This window comes from Bos mutus, chromosome 14 (genome assembly GCF_027580195.1).
Source record: "Bos mutus isolate GX-2022 chromosome 14, NWIPB_WYAK_1.1, whole genome shotgun sequence".
In the NCBI taxonomy this organism is placed as follows: domain Eukaryota; kingdom Metazoa; phylum Chordata; class Mammalia; order Artiodactyla; family Bovidae; genus Bos; species Bos mutus.
The window spans coordinates 17890340-17912355 of NC_091630.1; the positions used below are offsets into that span (position 1 = coordinate 17890340).

Sequence of the window (22016 nt, forward strand, 5' to 3'; positions counted from 1 at the left end):
GGTTTGCCATTCCCTTCTCCAATGGACCACATTCTGTCAGCCCTCTCCACCATGACCCATCTGTCTTGAGTGGCCCCACACGGCATGGCTTAGTTTCATTGAATTAGACAGGCTGTGGTCCATGTGATCAGATAGGCTAGCTTTCTGTGATTATGGTTTCAGTGTGTCTGCCCTCTGATGCCCTCTCACAAGGCAAAATGATAGGATACTGAAAGAGGAACTCCCCAGGTCGGTAGGTGCCCAATATGCTATGAGATGGCTGGATGGCATCACCAACTCGATGGACATGAGTTTGAGTAGACTCCGGGAGTTGGTGATGGACAGGGAGGCCTGGTGTGCTGCGATTCATGGGGTGGCAAAGAGTCGGACGCGACTGAGCGACTGAACTGAACTGATAAACTCATTGCTTGCCTTAAGGTGACCATCACCTATCCACTGATTTTCATTTATGTACTTGTGGCTTTCTATTTCATCTGTGTTTCAGATTCTGGCTTTAACATTCATGAAACAGAATGGGAAATACATTCATTAAAAATTACATGAGAATTTATTACAAGAGAAAGTTGGGAAGTCTCTGCAGTTAGTGCTTTGAAATGATGAATTGCTTTGTTTTAAATATTTAGACACCCATCAATGAAATATTTGTTATTTTCACAGTTAAAAATCAGTTCAATAATCAATTATTAAAGCTCTGATAAATACTTGAAATCTTTCAATCAAGATCAGAGGAATTTTTAACTTGGAGTAAGGTATTGTAATGGAAATTTTACTGACTTTTTAAGGTTCCTTTTAAAAACTAGGTGTCTGTTTTATGTGAGTTCTTTGCTAAAATCATTTTTAAATGCCTTAAAAATCACTTGGACTTGATAATTTGAAAAAAATTGATAATTTTTTGATTATTTGAAATAGATAATTTGAAAAAATTATCTTCTCCCAGTTCTTTAACAGAAGGAAAGGGTACCCTAACTTGGGAGTGCAGTTGTATTCAAGTCTTAGTAACTTCATTCATTCATTTGTAAATTGTTAGGCGGAAAAAAAGTACAAATTTTGTAAGGTCTACCTCGACACGTACGCTGTGATGAAGGGAATGATGTTTGAAATGCCGGTTTTCACATCCCAAGCTCTTCGGCGTTCGAAGAGTTAAATCCGGGCTTGACTTGAGTCCTCAGCCCGGGAAGCCCCGGGGTCCACAGGAGCGCTGCCTCTCCCAGGGGCGCCGGAACTGCCCGGCTCCCGGCGAGGGGCGGGCCGGCTCCTCCTGGCTTCGCCCGGGACCCCGCCCCCGCGCCGGCACTGCCGCGGCCTCGGCGGTAGCTGCTCCGGATGATGCAAACAGTCACTTCCCGCATCCACTCCCCACAGAGGCCGCGGAGTCGGCGGGAGCCGGGAGCGCCGCCGAGCCGCGCGCCATGGGCAACATCCAGAAGAAGCTGACGCGCAGGAGCGAGGGCGGCAAGCGGCCGGAGAGGGGCGCGCCGCGGCGGGGCCGGACGCCAGGGGCCGGCGCGGACAAGCGCGACCGACCGCGGGCCCCGGCCCCGGCGGGCGGCGGGCGGGGCGCCGGGGAGCCCGCGGCCGGCCCGTCCCCGGGACCCGCCGCGCCCCCGCCGGGGTCCGCCGCCCCGATGGGTCCCGCCGCCCTGAAGAGCCAGGGCAACGAGCTCTTTCAAAATGGGCAGTTCTCCGAGGCGGCGCTCAAGTATTCGGCGGCGATTGCGCAGCTGGAGTCCGCAGGTGAGTGGGCTGCGCCCGGCGGTCTCCCCGGCCCCTTGCGAATGACAGGCGCCCGCTGCGTCCGTTCCCTTCCCGCGAACCGAGGGCAGGGCGGATGCGGCCGAACCTCGGGGCGCGCCGCGTGTGCCCGGGGCGGGGCGCGTGGGCAGCTGCCGGTCACGGGCTTGGCCTCCGGCCAGCGCGTACACCGGCAGCTGCTCGCAGCCGCGTTAGCCGCGGGTGTAGGACCGCAGTGCCGCCGGAGACCTCAATCTTCTGCTGAACTGTGATTAGCCAATGGATTGTAACCATTTAATTAAATGTGATTTTTAGGAAGTGGAAGTGCAGCCGATCTAAGTATCTTATATTCAAATAGAGCAGCATGTTACCTCAAAGACGGAAACTGCAGTGGCTGTATTCAGGATTGTAACAGGTAAACTGCCCGTTTTTCAGCTTTGTCAACAGATTATCATTTCAGTGGGATGAATGCAGTATTTAATACCCTTCTAACGTTTCTGCGTAAATCTGATTTTTTATGACATTGAAGGTGCGTTAATTGGTTAACACATAAAGCTCATACATCCTTTTACATATATGAAGACAATTATAGAAGATGTTTGTGCAAACTTCTTTCATTTCTTAGCTACCACCTTAATCATAGTCTTTCCACATGGATCCCAGAGTTTTGGAGAAGCCTTCTGACCGGTGTCTCTGCCTCCTCCAATCCACCGTGGCATCAGGATGACTTTTCCTGAAGCATTATTTTGTGCAGACTGTTTCAGCCTGTGTTCAGTTGCCCAGTATGCTGTTGCAGATCATTATAATCTCTGCTTCCCTGGTGGCTCAGGTGGTGAAGAATCTGCCGGCAATGCAGGAGGCCGGGGTTGGATCCCTGAGTCGGGAAGATCCCCCGGAGAAGGGAAAGCCACCCACTCCAGTATTCTTGCCTGAAGAATTCCAGGGACAGAGGATCCTGGCGGGCTCCAGTCCATGGGTTCGCAAAGAGTCGGACACTACTGAGTGACTAACACTTTGTCACCACACTGCACCCTGCGCCCCTTCCCCTCCCCCCAACAAGCTTTCTGCTCTCCTTTGGTCTGTATGTGTAATGCCCTCTGCAAACTTTGCTTCAGGAATCTTTCCTCAGCTTGCCCCTCCTCTCCACTTTCCTTGCACCTCAGACTTCATGGTCTTCTGCATGGCTGGAACACTTACTGCCACTCTCACACCTGTAGGCCCTTACGTCACCCTCTGCAGAGGAATTTCAACTCTCTGAGGTCAGGAATTGCGTGTGCATCCCTCAAGCACAGTAGTCATCCATGGTACTCAACAAGTTACATACTGAGACGGATGAATATATTTACATAAATAAAAAGTAGCTTTTTACATTTTTTTTAACCATTAAATATTAAGCCTGCTTGAGGAGCCCTTTGGGAAGAAGTTACTGTTTATTGTTGTTCGGTCACTAAGTCATATCCGACTCTTTGAGACCCCATGAACTGCAGCACACCAGGCTTTCCTGTCCTTCACTATCTCCCAGAGTCTGCTCAAACTCATGTCCATTGAGTCGATGATGTCATCCAATCATTTCATCTTCTGTTGCTGCCCCCTTCTCTTCTTGCCCTCAGTCTTTCCCAGCATCAGGATCTTTTCCAGGAGTTGGCTCTTTGCATCAGGTGGCTAAAGTATTAGAGCTTCAGCACCAGTCCTTCCAGTGAATATCCAGGGTTGATTTCCTTTAGGATTGACTGGTTTGATGTCTGTACTGTCCAAGGGCCTCTCAAGAGTCTTCTCTACCACCACAGTTTGAAAGCATCAATTCTTCAGCACTCAGCCTTCTTTATGGTCCAGCTGTCACATCCATACATGACTACTGGAAAAACCACAGCTTTGACATATGGACCTTTGTGGGAAAAGTGATGTCCCTGCTTTTTAATACATTGTCTAGGTTTGTCATAGTGTTTCTTCCAAGGAGCAAGCATCTTTTAATTTCATGGCAACAGTCACTATCCGCAGTGATTTTGGAGCCCAAGAAAATGAGATCTGTCACTGTTCCCATTTTTTCTCCATCTGTTTGCCATGAAGTGATGGAGCCAGATGCCATGATCTTACTTTTTTTGAATGTTGAGTTTTAAGCCAGCTTTTTCACTCTCTTCTTCCATCTTCATCAAAAAGCTCTTTAGTTCCTCTTCGCTTTCTGCCATTAATGTGTTACTGTTAGTGCATCTAAAAAATAAGAAGCTGCAGGTACTGGTGTAACCTTCACAGTCTCGATTTACCACCGTTGTGTGGTATAATTATTAGAATTACTCCCTTTCACTCTTAGAAGCCCTAGTTTGCACAGGGGCATACATGGACACCTTGATTATAAGGTGAACAATTTTTTTTTCATCGACAGTATCAGTTTACATATGTGGGTAAAAACTTGCTGGTATCTATGCCTGCAGTTTAAAAAGAAAGCTGCGAGCTGCTTGTATTTTTTGCCAATTTTACATATTCAAATTTAAAATAAATAATATTTATATTCACTTTGGTCTGTCTCAACATCATCAACAGTTGTGCTAGCTCACAACGTGTTCAGGATTTGGGGAGTTGGTTGAAGTCAAGTTGGTAGTTGAAATCTGACATGATTGGAGTACTACTAATACTATGAAAATTGGCAAATGCCACAAATCTGGGTCTTTTTCTCAGGAGAGCCAGCTGTTAAACGTTTGCCACTGCCCATAACTAACAACAAGACCAAGTAGATTTGCATAGTATCAGGCACCTTGCGATTTGCAGCTAAGAGCCTTTCAGTTCAAGTGTCTATTGCCTAATACATTACCCTTCAGATGCGTCTCAGGTCTTCCTTCAGTGAGTTCAGTACTCCGGTTAAAAAACAGTGGACTTAAGTGAGATGGTGTAAGTGAGATATGGTGTAAGACATTTTCTTGCTAAAATGTGTTGTGTTTCAGTGGAGACCCAGGAGGAAGTCACAGAGGACACTGTTGACTCTGGAGTGGAGTTTTGTCTTGAAGGAGGACAGGAGGATTGCCTGCCGGGGAGGGAGGAGGCAGAGGGGAAGGTTTAGGTGAGGGGTCCTTAGTGAAAGGCTGTGTTTTCAGCCAAGGAATCTGGCTCTGCTGGTCAGTACCGACCTTTCTAGAAACCGACCTACTTAGATGTTTTCTTTGATACCTGACATATGAGTCTCAGCATAAGGTGACTGGGTGATTGGGGTGATTTTACTCAAAAGCAATGATTCTTAAACTCATTTTAATGCCAGGGAAACCATGATTTGCCTTTGGGGACATGTTGAAGTATGGCTGTATTGAAAACCAGTTATTAGCAGGAATATATCTCTTTTCTCTTCACCTCAAAAGGTTACATACCTTTTAGAGAAAGCCTGTGTTTTAGTTTTTCAGTTAATTATCTTTGCTCCTTGGAGAGTTGTTTGCACAGACTTTTATTACAAGTGGTAGCAGGTTTCAAACAGTGAAAAAGAAAAATTCCCTGGGAGCAAAATTTAAAATAAGGGGGAACCTATGAAATAACTTTCATAGATTTACTTGTGAAATAACTTTTTATGCATTTTGGGGGGGAAAAAGAGAGAGAGAACACTAGCACATCTTGACTGAACTTAGGCAAACATTAAGCAGATATTGCAAAAGAAGCATTCAGCATAGTTACTAGACATACAGAAATTGTTCCAGAAATGTTAAAGCTTTGAGGATGACAGTGGTGACATGCCAGCCCCTGTCTGCACCAAGTACATGCACAGGAAAGCAAACAGAACTTCATCCTTTCAGGTTACAGAGGTTAACATGAATATTTTCCCCTACGATTACTATGTTGTGCCCTATTTTTTCCCTAAATGACAAGATTAACTTGTTTTTCAGGAATTAAGCAAATTAAATATCAGTTAATTTGGCTTATTTTTAAAATAATAATTGAAGGAGCACTAGAAGTATTTAGTTTGCTCAAATTCACATCCTCTGCTATCCCCTTCTCCTCCTACCTTCAGTGTTCCCCAACATCAGGGTCTTTTCCAATGAGTCACCTCTTCGCATCTGGTAGCCAAAGTATTGCAGCTTCAGCATCAGTCCTTTCAGTGAATATTCGGGGTTGGTTTCCTTTAGGATTGACTGATTTGGTCTCCTTGCGGTCCAAAGGACTCTCAGGAGTCTCTCAGCACCACAATTCAAAAGCATCACTTCTTCAACACTCAGCCTTCTTTATGGTCCAACTTTCATGTTGGTACATGACTTCTGGAAAACCATAAAACAGTTCTCGTAATTGTTTATCAGAAGATGTTAAAAAACATCTTCACCACTCCCAATCTGTCAGAGAACCTTTTTGAGTTATCTAAATACATCAAAACTCTTTCCCGGACTTTTCATGGAGAGTATTTCGACAGACTCAAATGAATGCTGCTAGTAATTCTGTTTCTGCTCATCTTTGCTTCTCTCTGATGGACTTGAAATTAGAAGGCTCTTTTAGATTCTTAACTGTGTTAACTTGAATAGTTAAGCTCTTGTAAACTCTGATTTAAAAGTTCTCTGTGTGTTTATGAATAGATGTGCTTTTCTTTTTTTCCTTTAGTGGAATTCCCATTCATAAGCTCACATTCATTTTCAGGATTGTGGTTAAAAAGAAAAATTTGCATTTACTCAGCTGGGAAGTGCTATAAATTAAATGCATCATCTCATTCAGTTTTAGATTCCACGCCTATCTCAGGTCCATCTTGTGGATAAATAGCTCCTTGGGCATTGCAAGTCTTTGGTAAAATGGGGGCCGTCTCGTGTCTGTGACCTATTTTTATAATGAGTGTTCATGTAGTTACTATCTCCTAAGCATTAAACTAAGGTAGATTTAAGACAGGGGTACAGGTGATAGATCCTGATACCCAAAAACCTGTTTTCTAGTGTTTGAGTGTTTTTAATAGACTTTTATTTTTAAAAAAACTTTTACTGGTTACAAGAGTAACACATACCTATTATGGAAAAAAAAAGAATTTTAAATCCAGTACAATGCAAAAGAGATTGTTAAAATCACCCGCAATCCTAGTACCTAGGCAGAGCAAAAATGATTCTTTTTCAAAGAAATGATGCTAATTAGGTTTAATGACATTTCTGGAACAGAGTGAGTGGTATACAGCCCAGGAGCACACCCACACGTGCTGTCAAGTATCCGTACAATGTGAAGAATTACCAAGGGCTCTGGGTGGCAGGTGACTGAGCCTTTCTTAATCTGTGGTGCTTTCATCTGTGCTTGTGGTGGCAAGAGTGTGGGTCCTGAAGGTTCACTTGGGAGGGCTTTGCTGAGCACCTCCAGTGGCCCTCTGTGATCTAGGTGCTGGGATATAGTAATGATCGAGACCAGCAATGCCCTTGGTCTCCCGTGGCTTAAGTTCAGAAGATCAGGCATGTGGGCAGATTGCTCCCTCATCTGTCCTGAACATATGAATATTTACCTTCCAGGCCTGTTGTGACATTAGATGTCATCTGCAGTGACTCACACCTGCAGGTGTTGTCAGGACTTCCTCCTTCCAGATCACTGTAGACAGGGATAAACAGATCTACTGGGGAAGAAATCATGCTTTTCCTGAAGCAGGTCAAGTGTCTGATATATGGAAACTGCTTGTGCGTAAAGAATCACCAGCAAACCTTTATCCCCACTGTGGACAGTCTGGCGCAGATTCTTGTTAGTGGATCAGAGAGGAAGTAGGCTCTTCATGGGATCTCTGCGTGGAATATTAATAAATGTTGGTATCGACCCATAATACTCTTTTACAGTTTCAACTGATTTTGTTAAAACTAAGAGTACAATAGTTTTCACTCAAATACCATCTTTTGATTGTATTCTTTATTTCAGAGTATAGTGAAGTGCATTAAGTTAGTGACCTAGCCTTAAGCAGTTATTTCAAACAAAACCAAGGAACATAACCTTGAAATACATCTCTAGTGATCCTGGAAGTACTTCACAGAATAAAAAGTATGCTAGAAAATTCATGACTTACAGAAATCATTGTATACTAACTTCCTCGATTTCCTCCGGTCTATTTTTGACCAGCAGCAACTAAATCATAATCAACTGTGTTAAGCTTTAGAGGTCTGATATTCAAAAGGTATTGTAGGTTTTTGTGGTCCTGTGCTAAGGGCCTTAGTAAGTAGATAGGTGCAAATAAAATTTTCCCTTGGATCTGTCAGTAACAAGAACCTGGGGCAAAGCCTACTCTGAGCCGGTGCCATGCGGGCTCTGTTAGCCCATGGGGGTGAGGGGGCGACCCTGGGAGGGGGGCTTGAAGGGGTAGGCAGTGCCTGTTGCCTGGGAGCTCAGTCTCACTTGGGGAAGAGCAAGTGCCAAAGGGGACTGGTTTAAAAGAAAGGAAGTAACCACAGATTGATTGCTCTGGGTTTGCCTTTCTGGTATGTTGCCAGATCCCCAAGGTGAAATATCAGATATGCATGTATGTGAGAGTTCAGTCCTAACAGATATGCCAGGTTAGTGTAAGTTAGGGAGTGATCTTCATAACAAATGACATGTAATATTTCTGTCTCCTTTAGGGCCCTGGAGCTTCATCCATTCTCTATCAAGCCTCTTCTTCGACGAGCAATGGCCTATGAAACTGTAGAGCAGTATCAGAAAGCTTACGTGGATTATAAAACAGTGTTGCAAATAGACTGTGGAATCCAGTTAGCAAATGACAGTATTAACAGGTAACCTAATCGAGGCCGCTGCCCGAGGGCGAGTTGTTTTCTAATGGAATGAGGTTTCGTTTCTTCCCCTCCTTTCAGAACCAGGTCAGGGTGTGGACATGTCCTTCCTTATTGGCATTACATGGATGTGTGCCTTTTTTCACCCCTTCCAAACCAAATGGTTCTCACTCTCTAACTTTCTAACTGTCCCGTGATATGTTTTGAGTTGTCCTCTGACGCCCAATGTTATATATGATATACACTTAATTTTAAAAACAGCACAGGGTATGGCTCTTCTGTGCAACTCAAGATGTACAGAATTTGATTTTAGTATTTGTTAACATCTGTGGGGTTAGAAGGGTGTTTTCAGTGATGTCATACGTCAGTACTGATTATAGGACGAGATCCAAAAATGCAGCGAAGCCTGCCTGCCGTGTTGAGTCGTCTTCTGCAGGATCTGCAGGTATTCATTGGCACCACATCTGTCAGTGGAAACATATTTTATTTTCTCCTCAGGAGAGTGGATGTTTCATGAGCCTACTAGATGTTTGTGTTCTATGCCCTTTAGATAGACACTCATCTAGGATGGTGATGGCTTTCCTTGTGGCTCAATCAGTGAAGAACCCGCCTGCAAAGTGGGAGACCTGGGTTCGATCCCTGGGTGGGGAAGATCCCTGGAAGAGGGCATGGCCATCCACTCCAGTATTCTTGCCTGGAGAATCCCTATGGACAGAGGAGCCTGGCCGGCTACAGTTCATGGGGTCACAAAGAGTCAGACACGACTGAGCGACTAAGCACAGCACAGGATGGTTAAATAGCACAGAATTTGGATTTAATTTATATTATGACCTATTTACTCCCTAGGTGAGAACGGGAAAGTAAGAGCTTCCAGATTTCATAAACTGCTTTCACGTGAACTTTGAAAAGTTACTACTTGGCTAACATTTCCAGTTATATATGATATTTTCTGATTCCATTTGTCCAAAGTATAATCTCTTTGAAGGATTTTTGTGTGTCACACTGTGCCTTGTGTTGATGTAGTGTACCATGTCCCACACACCCCACAGAAAGAGAGGAAGGGGGAAAATGACACAGTCTCTGTCTTTAAGCAAAGTAGAATGTAGCTAGGGGGGAACAACTTAACATAAGATACGTTATCCCCAAGCAGGAACGTTAGTTGATGAGTGAGGGGATCACAGAGGGGTCAGGCTGCCCTGGTCTGTGGGCTGCAGCTTTGGAGAATGAGCACTGGAGGTGGTCAGTGAAGGGCACTGACTGACCACGGAGGGGACCTTGAACAAAGCTGAAGAAGATGAGAACTCGTGACTTATAGTCCTGCCTTACCTCCCCACCCGGTCCTACTGCACTTTGGAGAAAACTGTTGGAAAGATCTGTGTGTTGAGTGGGCAGCTTTTCTCTGGTGCTTCTTCTCCGTGGTCGCTAGGGACCCACCTGTTGGGAAGAAAAGAAAAGATACTGGTTATTGGATCTAGAGTGGAACCTGATGGAACCGTGGGCATTCAGGGCATGGTCTCCATCCTGTAAAATCAGGTGTGTCCCTGGGAGCCCTCCAAGCCTTTTCTCCTGCTGCACAGCCGCCTGGTTGCACATCACTTGCTGCCTCCACATGGGCTCCTGAAGGCTCTTCTTCCCTGCTTTTGTCTGGCTAAGTCCCTTCTTACCTTTAGGAGAGGACGTCCCATGATCCACCCATCTCCCCCAGCACACGTGCCCCTCAGGCTCCTCTCCCTCCAAGCTGTGCCTTCTTTCCATATTATCTCTTTTCATAAAGTTCTTTTAGATTCATTCCACTAAGAGTTCTGGGAAGTCAGGGTTGTGTTTTATCCAGCTGTGCTGTTGCAGTACCTTGTACAGCAGGCATCCTCAGTAAAATTGTGTGGAGTGAATGCATTCTCCAGCAGACCCTGTGCTGTGGGTTTCTGCTGTTAATTCGCCCATCCTCTGCCTGGGGGTCTCTGAGATGGTTGGAAAAGTAGGATCTTCTCCCCGGGTTAGAAGTTCTTGTGAAAAAAAGTGGGCAGACACCTGAAGTGTCTGCCAGAGACGAGGGGCCTGTGAAGAGGTGTTTTAGGAACTCTGGTTCATAGTGATAGACTGAATGGGTCTGAAGGGAGAAATTCATGTCCAAGAGACCGGGATCATTCATATTTCTGAACCTGCTACATTTTTTACACTTTAAAAAAAATTGAAGTACAATTCACATAACAACTGAATTTACTATTTTTAGGTGTACAATTTAGTGGCCTTTAGTACACTCACAGTATTGGACAGCCACCACCTCTAATAGTTCCAAAATACTTCATTCCCTTCCCCCGCAAAGGGAAACCCCCATTAAGCCCCTGATTTGCTTTCTGTCTCTGTGGATTTACTTATTCTGGAGAGTTCATATAAATAGAAACATGCAGTGTATAGCTTTTGTGCCTGACTCACATAGCTTATGTTTTCAAGGTTGGTCCGTGGTGTGGCATGTGTGATGATGTCATTTCTTTTTATGACTGAGCAATATTCCACTGTGTGGATGTGTCGCACCCATCCATCTGTTGAAGGACATTTCGGCTGTTCCCACCATTTGGCTATTGTGAATAGCACTGCTGTGAACATCATGTGCGAGGTTTTGTTTGCATACCTGTTTTCAGTTCCTTTTGGGGTATTCCCAGGCATGGAATTGGTGGATCATACGGTAATTCTGTTTAGTTTTTTGAGAATTGTATTGTAATTTTTAGGTGTACTCAAGAAGGTGCTTTTACACAGATTGACTTTTAAGACTCATTCATTTTTTTAATAGAATGGTAATTGCTTATGTATCATTTTATGAGAAGGTGAGGAGGCTTTGTCTGGTTTTGGCATATATATTTTCTGTAAAATAGTCTTTAAAAAATTTCACTATTCCTTTTCATGAACCCTGTATTTATGCTTGCTTTTCCATCTAAGCAGCTTTTTTTTTTTTGGAAAAAAAAATTTAAACATCTATGCTTATTTTGTTTCTTCCATTAACCATATTCCTCTTTTCCTCTCCAGGAATCTCATATGTTACATTTCCCTGCATATACTTATTTACTCCCTGGCAACACATCATCTCTTTTAAGCTGCTTCTTCCTTCCTTTCTGCTGGTAATACAAGTTTTGCTTGAAAATTCTTTTTTCTAAAGCGTCCTTTTCTTCTGCTGTGGTGGGTGGTTATGCATTATTTTTCAAAAAAATATTTTTGTACTAAAATATGAAATGTGGCTATCATAACCAAAGATCACTGTTGAAATTTAAGTTTATGAAACTGTAGGGAGAATGTATGTATTATATTTGGCTGTATATAAATATAATTTTTTCACATAAAAAGTACTACTGAGTTAACTAATTTGAATGCATTCTACTAATTACCAGTGACTTTCTCAGTCTTGGGGAGCACCTTTTTTTAAAACCACATTTATCCCAGACATAATTTAGGTTTGTCTTAAAATCTAAGTATGATACTTTGTGTGTTTAAAATGATGCAAAAGTGATAATCAGGGGTGGTAATCTGAATATTATTTATAGCCATTAGCAAATGTCATTAATACAAGGGTCCTTGTAGTAGACTCCATTATCAAATTCTTTCATCTTTATGCATATGAAAACACAATGAGTGGATCGTTTTAGAGATGAAACAATGCAGGTAAGAGTATCAACCATACGTTAATGTTTCAAGAAGAAGCACTATTCCATTTGACAGCCACTCCTCGTCAGTTGTGGGCTTCCCAGGTGGCTGAGTGGTAAAGAATCCTGCCAGTGCAGGAGACACAGGTTCGATTCCTGGGTTGGGAAGATCCCCTGGAGAGGGGAATGGCAACCCACTCTTGCCTGGGAAATCTCATGGACAGAGGAGCCTGGTGGGCTACAGTCTGTGGCGTTGCAAAGAGTCAGACATGACTGAGCAACTCAGCACACACGTACACGCCCTCATCAGTTTCAGCAGCCAGTCCTGTGTGCCTATTTTTAGTATACAGTTTGGGCATAGCCATTCTAAAGTACTTCTGTTAATTCCCAAGAGTGATAATCACTTTAGCAATTATATGAAATGTTATGTGGGGCACATTTCTTCTAGGCTTCCTAAATTTTAGTTTTATACTTTACTTTTTTTAAAAATTAAAATTTTATTGCATATACATTTAAAAATTTCTTAAACCAATTAGAAGTGTCTTCATTTTTTCTTTTGATACAAAAAAGATCTAAAGTTACATAGTTTGGAGCAACTTTTAAAAGTCCTTTCAAAGACAGTTTATGTGGACAGCATATAGCTCAAGTTGCTGTGTTTTCTACAGGGAAGTATACAAATGCGTGTTGTTGTTCAGTCGCCAAGTCGTGTCCAACTCTCTGTGACCCCGTGAGCTGTGTAGCATTTGTAAGTTTTACCTTGATGTACCCTTCAGTAATATAAAAAAGCAAACTGCATGATCGACAGAGAAAACTGATTTTCTTTTTAGGATAACAAAGATTTTGATCGCTCTGGATGGCCCAAACTGGCGGGAGAAGCTGCCACCCATTCCTGCTGTGCCCACCTCCACACAAGTGCGGGCTTGGCGGCCTGCAGCAGAGACGCCCCCAGACCAAGTGGGAGATTCCTGTTGCCATTCCCAGCCGGGCATGCCAGGTAGGGGAAGCCTGCACTCATTTCTTCTGAGGGTTATTGTCAGCTGTGCATGTTATTTTCTCAGTAGAGCGGGAGGGTAAGTGCGTGATATCAGGCGTCAGACCTGGGTTTAAGTTCAAGACCCTGCTCTCCCTCTGTCTAACTGCAGAGTCTTAAGGAGTTGCTGCCCACCTCCAGTGTCTTCATGTATGTGAAACGGGGAGATGTGAGTAACTGTCTCACGGAGTTATGCTCAGGAATAAGTGGAGATATGCATATGGTATTCTCAGTACAACGTGCTGCCTGTGTAAGCGTACAGTAACCTCTTCATAGAGTTGGACTGTAAAGAAAGCTGAGCACTGAAGAACTGATGTTTTTGAACTGTGGTGTTAGAGAAGACTCTTGAGAGTCCCTTGGACTGCAAGGAGATCCAACCAGTCCATCCTAAAGGAAATCAGTCCTGAATGTTCATTGGAAGGACTGATGTTGAAGCTGAAACTCCAATACTTTGGCCACCTGATGCAAAGAAGTGACCCATTTGAAAAGACCCTGATGCTGGGAAAGATTGAAGGTGGGAGGAGAAGGGGACAATGGAGGATGAGATGGTTGGATGGCATCACCAACTCAATGGACATGAGTTTGAGTCAGCTCTGGAAGTTGGTGATGGACAGGGAGGCCTGGCGTGCTGCAGTCCATGGGGTCACAAAGAGTTGGACACGACTGAGTGACTGAACTGAACTGACTGAACCTCTTCATAAAAGTTGTTATTGTTTAATCGCTCAGTAGTGTCCGACTCTTTGCAACCCCATGGACTATAGCTCCGGCTCCTCTGTCCATGGGATTTCCCAGGTAACAATACTGGAGTGGCTTGCCACTTCTTCCTCCAGGGGATCTTCCTGATCTGAGCATTGAACCTGTATCTCCCTCATTGCAGGTGAATTCTTTACCACTGAGCCACCAGGGAAGCTCCTAATAAAGTTTGAGTCAGCATTATTATTAATAATAAGAAAAAGAATTAAGTAGCCGTGTGGTTCTCATCATACCATGAATGTGGTGGCAAGGCTAGTGTAATGAAATTGATGTTTTTGAAAGAATAAAGCCTTATAACATGTATCTTAGCGGGACTTCCTTCTCCCTTACATCATAGTCATTCAGGTCCACAAGTGCATCCCCACAGTGCCCACCTCAGCACTTTGTGTAGAGTGTGTAGTCAGTGTGACTTCACACTGGCCTTCTGCCTGAAAGCCAGCTGAGGCTCCGTTTCTACTGCCTGCTGAGGGACCCATGTGTGTCTTTGTTGGGCTTCATCTTGCAAAGCCCCTGAGGTTCCTGAACTGGCATGTCCCGAAGGCTGGTGTTAGACCCTCACCCTTTTCTTTGCCTAGAAAGAAGAGGCAGGGAACTTCTGCCAAGGCTTTTAAATGGGCAGCAGTCCTGGGGAAGCTGTAGAGATCTCTAGTTTCTAGAGGCTGTAATCAGTGGGGACTGGCACAAAGTTATTTGGTCAGTAAAGGGTAGCTCTTCATTATTAATAACATGCAAAAACTAACCATGCTGCAGATATGTTCTAGCAAGTCATGAGCACAAGAATAATCAGTTCTTTCTGTTCATATTTATTAGTGAGACTGGATTCCACATTCCTAAAAACAGTGTGGGAAGAAAAGCTTGAGGAAAAATTTTCAGCAAATTAGAGGGAAAAAATCCTCTGTAATAATCTGTTTTAGAGCTTATATAGACGCCAAGATTTATGGCGAGTGTCATTTGGCTGCATAGTGTGAGATTTTTTGAAACATGAAACATTAGGCAGAAATATTCTGTGATTTGAAATAAGGGATGAAAAATTAATATTCTTGCCATTTGTGCAGAGGGACAAATAAGGTTATCATTTATATTCCAAGTTTATACTATAAATTCAGTGCATCTATCAGGATCTTTAGAGCACAGAATTTAAAGATATATTTTAAAATTTAAGTTATGGATTTTCATTTTATATTTACTCTATAAAGTTAATACATAGATTTAAAAGTTTAAATTTTAATATTTTATGTATGGTAGACAACCTTGGTTGCAAGTCACAGAAAATCTGTTGACTTATAACTGTAAGGAGATAGTTTTGGCTCAAAGTAACTGAAAGGGCCTGGGCAGGCTCCAAAATCAGGCATGATTTGTCAGCGCTCAGGGTATGGCCAGAAATACAGAACTGTAACAGTTTTAGACTTAATGACTGCACAGATCAGTGTCCAAAGAGAGAGAGAGACACCACTGCTTTTGGTGGTATTAATTTAAGGATTAGGAAATACATTGCCCTAAAGATCTAGCTTTTTTTAGCCTGTTGTTCTGTAGGCTAAACTGTCTTGGTATTTATTCTAATGAGTCATATGCTCTTTCCTGAGCCACTCCCTCAGTGATGAAAAAAATGCCCTGATTGACTTAGACCCAAGTTCTGATTGGTGGGGTCAATTTCCCCTGGACACGTGGGCTGAGTAGGAGAGGAGTGAGAGCTGCGTGAATATCGAGGTACCCTTAGGAAGAAGGGAATGGATCCTGAGTGGAGGGTCATGCTCATGGCAAGATAATAGGCAACAGTAATAGTTAGGACTCTCTGATTGCCAGTAACAGAAAACCCAACAATGAATGTCTTAAGCAGAAAAGGTTGTTCATTGGCTCCCCCCTTGTGGAAAAGTCCACAGGTAGGATAGCTGCCTGGGCAGCTAGATTCAGGGCTCAGAGGTTATTCTTGAGCTCTCTGTCTTGGTATCTCTCTTGCTCTGTTGACCCCATTCTCAGACAGATTCTCCCCTTGTATTGCACAATGACAAAATAGCCTTTTATCCTCATGTTCCACAGGGAAAAGCAAGAATTACCTTAGCAGAAGCTGCCACAAAAATCTTATTGTCACTTATTGGCTCTCATAGGTCCTTCCCTGACCAATTAGCTGACTGTGGCCAAGGGAGTATAATGTGCTGGTTAGTAAAGCACTGCTGCTGCTGCTGCTAAGTCGCTTCAGTCGTGTCCGACTCTCTGCGACCCCATAGACGGCAGCCCATCAGGCTCCCCCGTCCCTGGGATTCTCCAGGCAAGAACACTGGAGTGGGTTGCCATTTCCTTCTCCATAGTAAAGCACAGATTACCCCAAAAGGTAGGGCTGGGGTGAGGTTTGCTTTGCTGAAACCACAGGAGCAGAGAGGGGAGGAGGTGTGGTTTTTCCAAGGAAACTTGGACTGTTGGAAGAAGTCTAATTAAGGCTTTAATGGGTTTGTTCATTCATTTTTCACGACATAGTTACTGTCTCCAGCAGAGAGAAGGCATACCAATATGGATAAAATGATACAATCGCTTGTATTTTATTTTCTAATTTGAAAAAACTGTGTCGTCATTGTGTAATCAAATTTTTACTTGTAGCCAATTTATCTTTTTAATTCATATACAACATTTTGTTCCATTTAGACTTTAGCTCTGTATGGTTTGTGGTCACTTAGTTTACAGTATACTTAAAGTTTTGTAGAGGTGCTTGTATGAATAATTCCACTTTTTTTGTGTGTTCCATAGATGAAAAAGTATTTAAAACCCTTAAAGAAGAAGGAAATCAATGTGTAAAAGACAAAAACTATAAAGATGCCCTTAGTAAATACAGTGAATGCTTGAAGATTAACAACAAGGAATGTGCCATTTATACAAACAGGCAAGTTCTCTGCCACTTGCTGTATTTCTTATGTTGATATTTTTGATGAAAAAATTATAGACTGATTAATTGCCAAAATTTTTTCCCATGACTCTGAGAATTTAGTATATATAATAAATTGTTCTAAGTGAGTTTTTTTTTTTTTTTTTAAGAAGTAAGGCCATAGGAGAGATTGAAAGCCTGAGGTGTCTTGGTATCTTGTTGCTGGGAGGGCTGACACGGGCTGTGTTAGGGTTGGGAGAGCTGACACAGGCTGTGTTAGGGTTCCTGCTCAGCCTTGGCTGGCTTGGCTGGTGCTGCCCCTCCTCCCTGGTGTGAGGCCTCCCTGCCCCTCCCTCCCTGGTGTGAGGCCTCCCTGCCCCTCCCTCCCTGGTGTGAGGCCTCCCTGCCCCTCCCTCCCTGGTGTGAGGTCTCCCTGCCCCTCCCTCCCTGGTGTGAGGCCTCCCTGCCCCTCCCTCCCTGGAGTGAGGCCTCCCTGCCCCTCCCTCCCTGGTGTGAGGCCTCCCTGCCCCCTCCCTCCCTGGTGTGAGGCCTCCCTGCCCCCCTCCCTCCCTGGTGTGAGGCCTCCCTGCCCCCCTCCCTCCCTGGTGTGAGGCCTCCCTGCCCCCTCCCTCTCTGGTGTGAGGCCTCAACCTCCAGAGTGGGACCGGGAATCAGCTGTCTTGCATGCTAGTGTCTCCAGTGCCCCTTTCCTCTTGAAGTACTGAGGGCAGGGTCCGTGTCTTCTCGAGTGTAGTCGGGATGAGCCGAGTGTTCCAGAACGCTGCTCACGTTATGGTGAAAAAGGTAGTTACCTGGAATACAGTGATTGGGGATTTTTTAGGTAGTAGAGAGTCTTCAGTGACAAGGACGAGTAAGGTATGGTTTCTAAAGAATAGTGACTCGGCGTGGGGTTTTGTAGCTGTTTCAGAAAATGTTTTAAACTTGTCACTGTTTTGTTTTGGCCATGTTTTCCTCTTTTTGGCGACCTTCTTTTGTGAAAAGTTCTCGTTCTAAACCAGCAGGTATTTTTCTGCCCATCTCCTGTTTGGCCTTTGTGGTCTTGGCGTCAGTGGCCTCTTAATTTTCCCCAGAGACTGCCTCCCCTCTCCTGCAGACTGCTCGCGTGCCTGGCACTCCTCTGCTCCCTAAGGTTTTCTTTTCTTTTTTTTAAGCCTTTTCTTTCCCTGCTGTTCTTGGGTTTCTAAAGGTGTAGATCTCTTTTTCGCTCGAATATCCTCTGGCCCATTTCATATTCTCCCCAGCTCCATTTACCACCTTTCAGTTCTGAGCTCCACATCTCTGTGGACATGAGTTTGAGCAAGCTCTGGGAGTTGGTGATGGACAGGGAGGCCTGGCGAGCTGCAGTCCACGAGGTCACAAAGAGTCGGACACGACTGAGCGACTGAACTGACTGATCTCTGTCTCTGAGCCCTGGACCTGAGCGCCGCCGCCCTGCCTTCTGTGCTCATGATGGGTTCTCACCCCTGACCCACGCCTCCCTCGTCAGTCCATGCAGCGCAGGTGTCCTGACTTCTAAACTCTTCTAGGACTTCTAAACTCCTTTCCATCCCCCCTCCCCATCAGTCCTGCTCTGGCTGTCACCAACTCCCCCTCACCGTCTGCCACACCCTCCCGGTGTCCCCGGCTCAGCCTCGTCCCCTCCGATTCTCCACTTGGCAGCTAGAGTGACCTTCCCCAAACACAGTGAATGGGTCCACCTCTGTTTAAAAACCCATCGTGCGTACTAAGTTGCTTCAGACTCCATGGACAGTAGCCCGCCAGGCTCCTCTGTCCATGGGATTCTCCAGGCAAGAATACTGGAGTGGGCGGCCATGCTCTCCTGCAGGGGATCTTCCTGACCCAGGGATCGAACCTGTGTCTCTCACGTCTCCTGCATTGGCAGGTGGGTTCTTTACCACTAGCACCACCTGGGAAAACCTTAAAAACCCATCACCAGACTCCATTAAGTGCTGGATAAAGCTCAGCCTCCTGCCAGGCCCTTCCTGTCTGGCCTCCCCTTCCCCAAACCTCCCCTACACTCCTGCCATAGGTAGCGCCAGGAGCGCCACGTTCTCTGTCACTGTTGAACTCTGCGCGGGCTGTGCGCCCTCCCTCCATCTTAAGTCTCAGCCCAGCGCCTTCCCATTGGATAATACTCGCTGCGCACGTACTCTGGGCTTCAACTTGAATGTCCCTTCTTCTGGGAAGTCTTCCCTGACTGTCTTTTCACTTCAGCTTCACCACGTCTGAAGAGATTCTCAGCTCTGTGTTCCCAGAGCATCCTTTACAGATTTCATTGCATTTGCTTCTTTTGATAGACTGTCTCTTCCCCTAGACTGCAGCCTCCTTGAGGGCCTGGACTGTTTTGATTGCAGTGGTATCCCCAGGGTCCCTAATTCCAAGTATTGCCAGAAAATGGCATCGCTGGAGAAAAAAATGTTAGGTTTCAATTGCAGCAGCTGTGTTATAGAAACAGACTTATTTAGTTATTTTCTGATTTCTATTAGCTGCCCCAGTTTATGGATATGTTGTTTTTACCTTTGATAATGCTGAGTTCCATTTCATTACACCAGAGCCCTTTGTTACTTGAAGCTGGGCCAATTTGAAGAGGCAAAGCAGGACTGTGACCAGGCCCTTCAGATGGATCACGGGAATGTGAAAGCTTGCTATAGACGAGCCCTTGCTCACAAAGGGCTCAAGGTGAGGAAACCTTCGTTTTCATATGTCAGGGTCATCTCTGAACAAATCACATGCTTTCGATGAACATAAATTACGGGCTTGAGGAATGGGTGTGGCAGTATCCTGGGGTTTAAGCCTGGTTCCGTACCCACCAATCCTGAAATCTAGGAAGATGCCGCAGATTTCTAAGATTCCTTCCAGCTCAAGAATGAGGATTTATTTCCTGATTTTCTAAGGAGTGTCGTTAGTTAGAATAGGTCCAGTTTAAGGGACAGGAATGTTTGCTGAGTTACTGAAGGCCCCCGGCAGTGCTGCTGGATTCCTCGGGCAGAGGGCTGGGGTTGTCTGTGGCGGGGCGGGGAGGAAGGAATGGAACAGAAGAGGTTGTTCACCCATGGACACTGGCAGAGACGCGGCAGAGGCCAGGGGGTTCATGTGATTTGAGCCTTAAACTGGCAAGTGGTCCCTAGGAGGCCATAGGACCGCATTCTTCTCCAAGAAAACCACACCATTATTTTCAAAGACAGTTTATATAATTACACTTTTCTTGACGCTGCTGCTTCTGTGTGGAAAAGTGAACATTCTCATTTGTAGAAAATAACAACACAAGGAAAACTCAGAACATCCTGGGAAATAGCATTTCCTGCAATGGTATTTTTAAAGAATCTGATTAAAGTTTAATACAATGAAGTTCACACATTGTACAGGTCATTGACTTTTCTTTCTTCTTTAAATTTATTTTTTAATCGAGATATAATTGACATTTTATATTAGTATCAGATGTACAGCATAGTGATTTGATCTTTGTATGTATTGTGAAATGATCAGATGATCACAGTATGTTTAGTTCACCATACAGCTGCTGCTGCTGCTGCTAAGTCGCTTCAGTCGTGTCCGACTCTGTGTGACCCCATAGACGGCAGCCCACCAGGCTCCTCCGTCCATGGGATTCTCCAGGCAAGAATGCTGGAGCGGGCTGCCATTTCCTTCTCCAAGTTCACTATACAGTTAACACATTTTTTTCTTGTGATGAGAACTTTCAAGATTTATTCTCTCGGAGACTCTCAAATGTACAATATGCTATCATTGCCTCTTGTCATCATGCTGTACATTACATCTCCATGGCTTATTTCGTAACTGAAATTTCATACCTTCTGAACATCTTTGACCATTCTGCCCATCCTCTACTCCCCAACCCCCACCTTTCCTCTGGCAACCGCTAGTTTTGTTCTCTGTTTCTGTGAGTTCAGGTTGTTTCTCAGTGTTGGGTTTTTTTTTTTTTTAGCCAGGTCTGGGGACTGGCTCAGAGGGTAAAGCATCTGTCTGCAAGGTGGAAGACCAGGGTTTGGTCCCTGAGACCTGGGTTCGATACCTGGGTCAGGAAGATCCCCTGGAGAAGGAAATGGCAACCCACTCCAGTACTCTTGCCTGGAAAATCCCATGAACGGAGAAGCCTGCAGGCTACAAGCCCATGGGGTCGCAAAGAGTTGGACACGACTGAGCGACTTCATTTTTTCATTTTTTTCTTTTTTTGGATTCCACATATAAGAGATCATATGATAATTGTCTTTCTCTATATGACCAATTTTACTTAGCATGATGCCTTCAAAGTCCATCATGTTGTCACAAATGGTAAGACTTCCCTTTTTAATGGCTGAATAGTATTCCATTATGTAGATATACCACATTTTCTTTATCCATTCGTTCATCGATGGACACTTAGGCTGCTGTTGTGAATAATGCTGCAGTGAGCATGGGAATGTCTTTTTGAATTAGAGTTTCTGCTTCCTTCGGATAAGTACTGGGGCCGTGTCCTGCGTTCTGTCTCGGGTGGCTGTGATGTGATGTGTGCGGTGCAGTGTGATGAGGGAGGGTATACAGCAGGAGGGAGAGGTTTGAGGGCAGAGTGTTGACCTTACTGAGTTTGAGAGAATTCTTTTAATTCCATAAAAGCTAGGTTTTGTTGAAAGAGGGTGGTCATGTTTTTTATGTCCTGTATCAGATAAGGATGTGTGCTTGTGTGCTCTGAGCATTCAGGCTTTTCTAGAGCCTAGATCCCCTCAGGTTGCAGTGGAGTGACCCCGGTACTGAGGCAGGATGACCGGTCACGACCCCTCAGCCATGCTGCTGCCCTCCCTCCCCTCCCCGGCCCTTCCTTTTGTTATAAAGGATACAGATGAACAGCCAATTGAAGAGGTGCAGAGGGCAAGGTCGAGAAGTGTCCCAAGTGTAGGAGCTTCCACCCTGATGAAAGTGGGCCGTGTTACCCTCTGGGATGTGACTGCCCCATTCGCCGGCCCAGCAGCTCCGCAGCGGCCCTGGATTTCCAGTGCCCAGGCCACCTGACCACCACCACCATGCCCCCTGCCCCAACTCCTCTTTTTTTGTTAACAACATACTCATTTGTAAACCTCACGTAAAGATTTCCTAGGAGGGGTGTGGCACCATGAATTAAAAGAGGCTTCTTGAAAGTTTACTCAATTGTTTTTTAACTTAATGGATTGGGTCCATGAGGCAGTCATGATGTGTGTGACTCATGAGCTTCTATATCAAGATTCTAAACTCTTAGAGCAGGTTTATCCCATACTGGCTGCCTCACTGTTTGAAAGACTGGAATTTTGTACTTCCTTGGAATGAATTCTGGAAATTGCATTACAATG

General features: G+C 44.7%; 1 protein-coding gene across 2 annotated transcripts in view; it reads left to right on the plus strand.

Annotated features, from left to right (window-relative positions):
• SPAG1 (sperm associated antigen 1) overlaps positions 1-22016 on the plus strand; it is an 85350-nt gene that overhangs the window by 57049 nt on the left and 6285 nt on the right. For both annotated transcript variants that reach the window (XM_070383042.1, XM_070383043.1), the window contains 6 exons: positions 1363-1734; positions 2047-2146; positions 8259-8411; positions 12868-13034; positions 16563-16695; positions 19251-19377. In XM_070383042.1, coding sequence (XP_070239143.1) covers positions 1363-1734; positions 2047-2146; positions 8259-8411; positions 12868-13034; positions 16563-16695; positions 19251-19377 — 1052 coding nt within the window. The remainder of the gene's footprint in view (positions 1-1362; positions 1735-2046; positions 2147-8258; positions 8412-12867; positions 13035-16562; positions 16696-19250; positions 19378-22016) is intronic.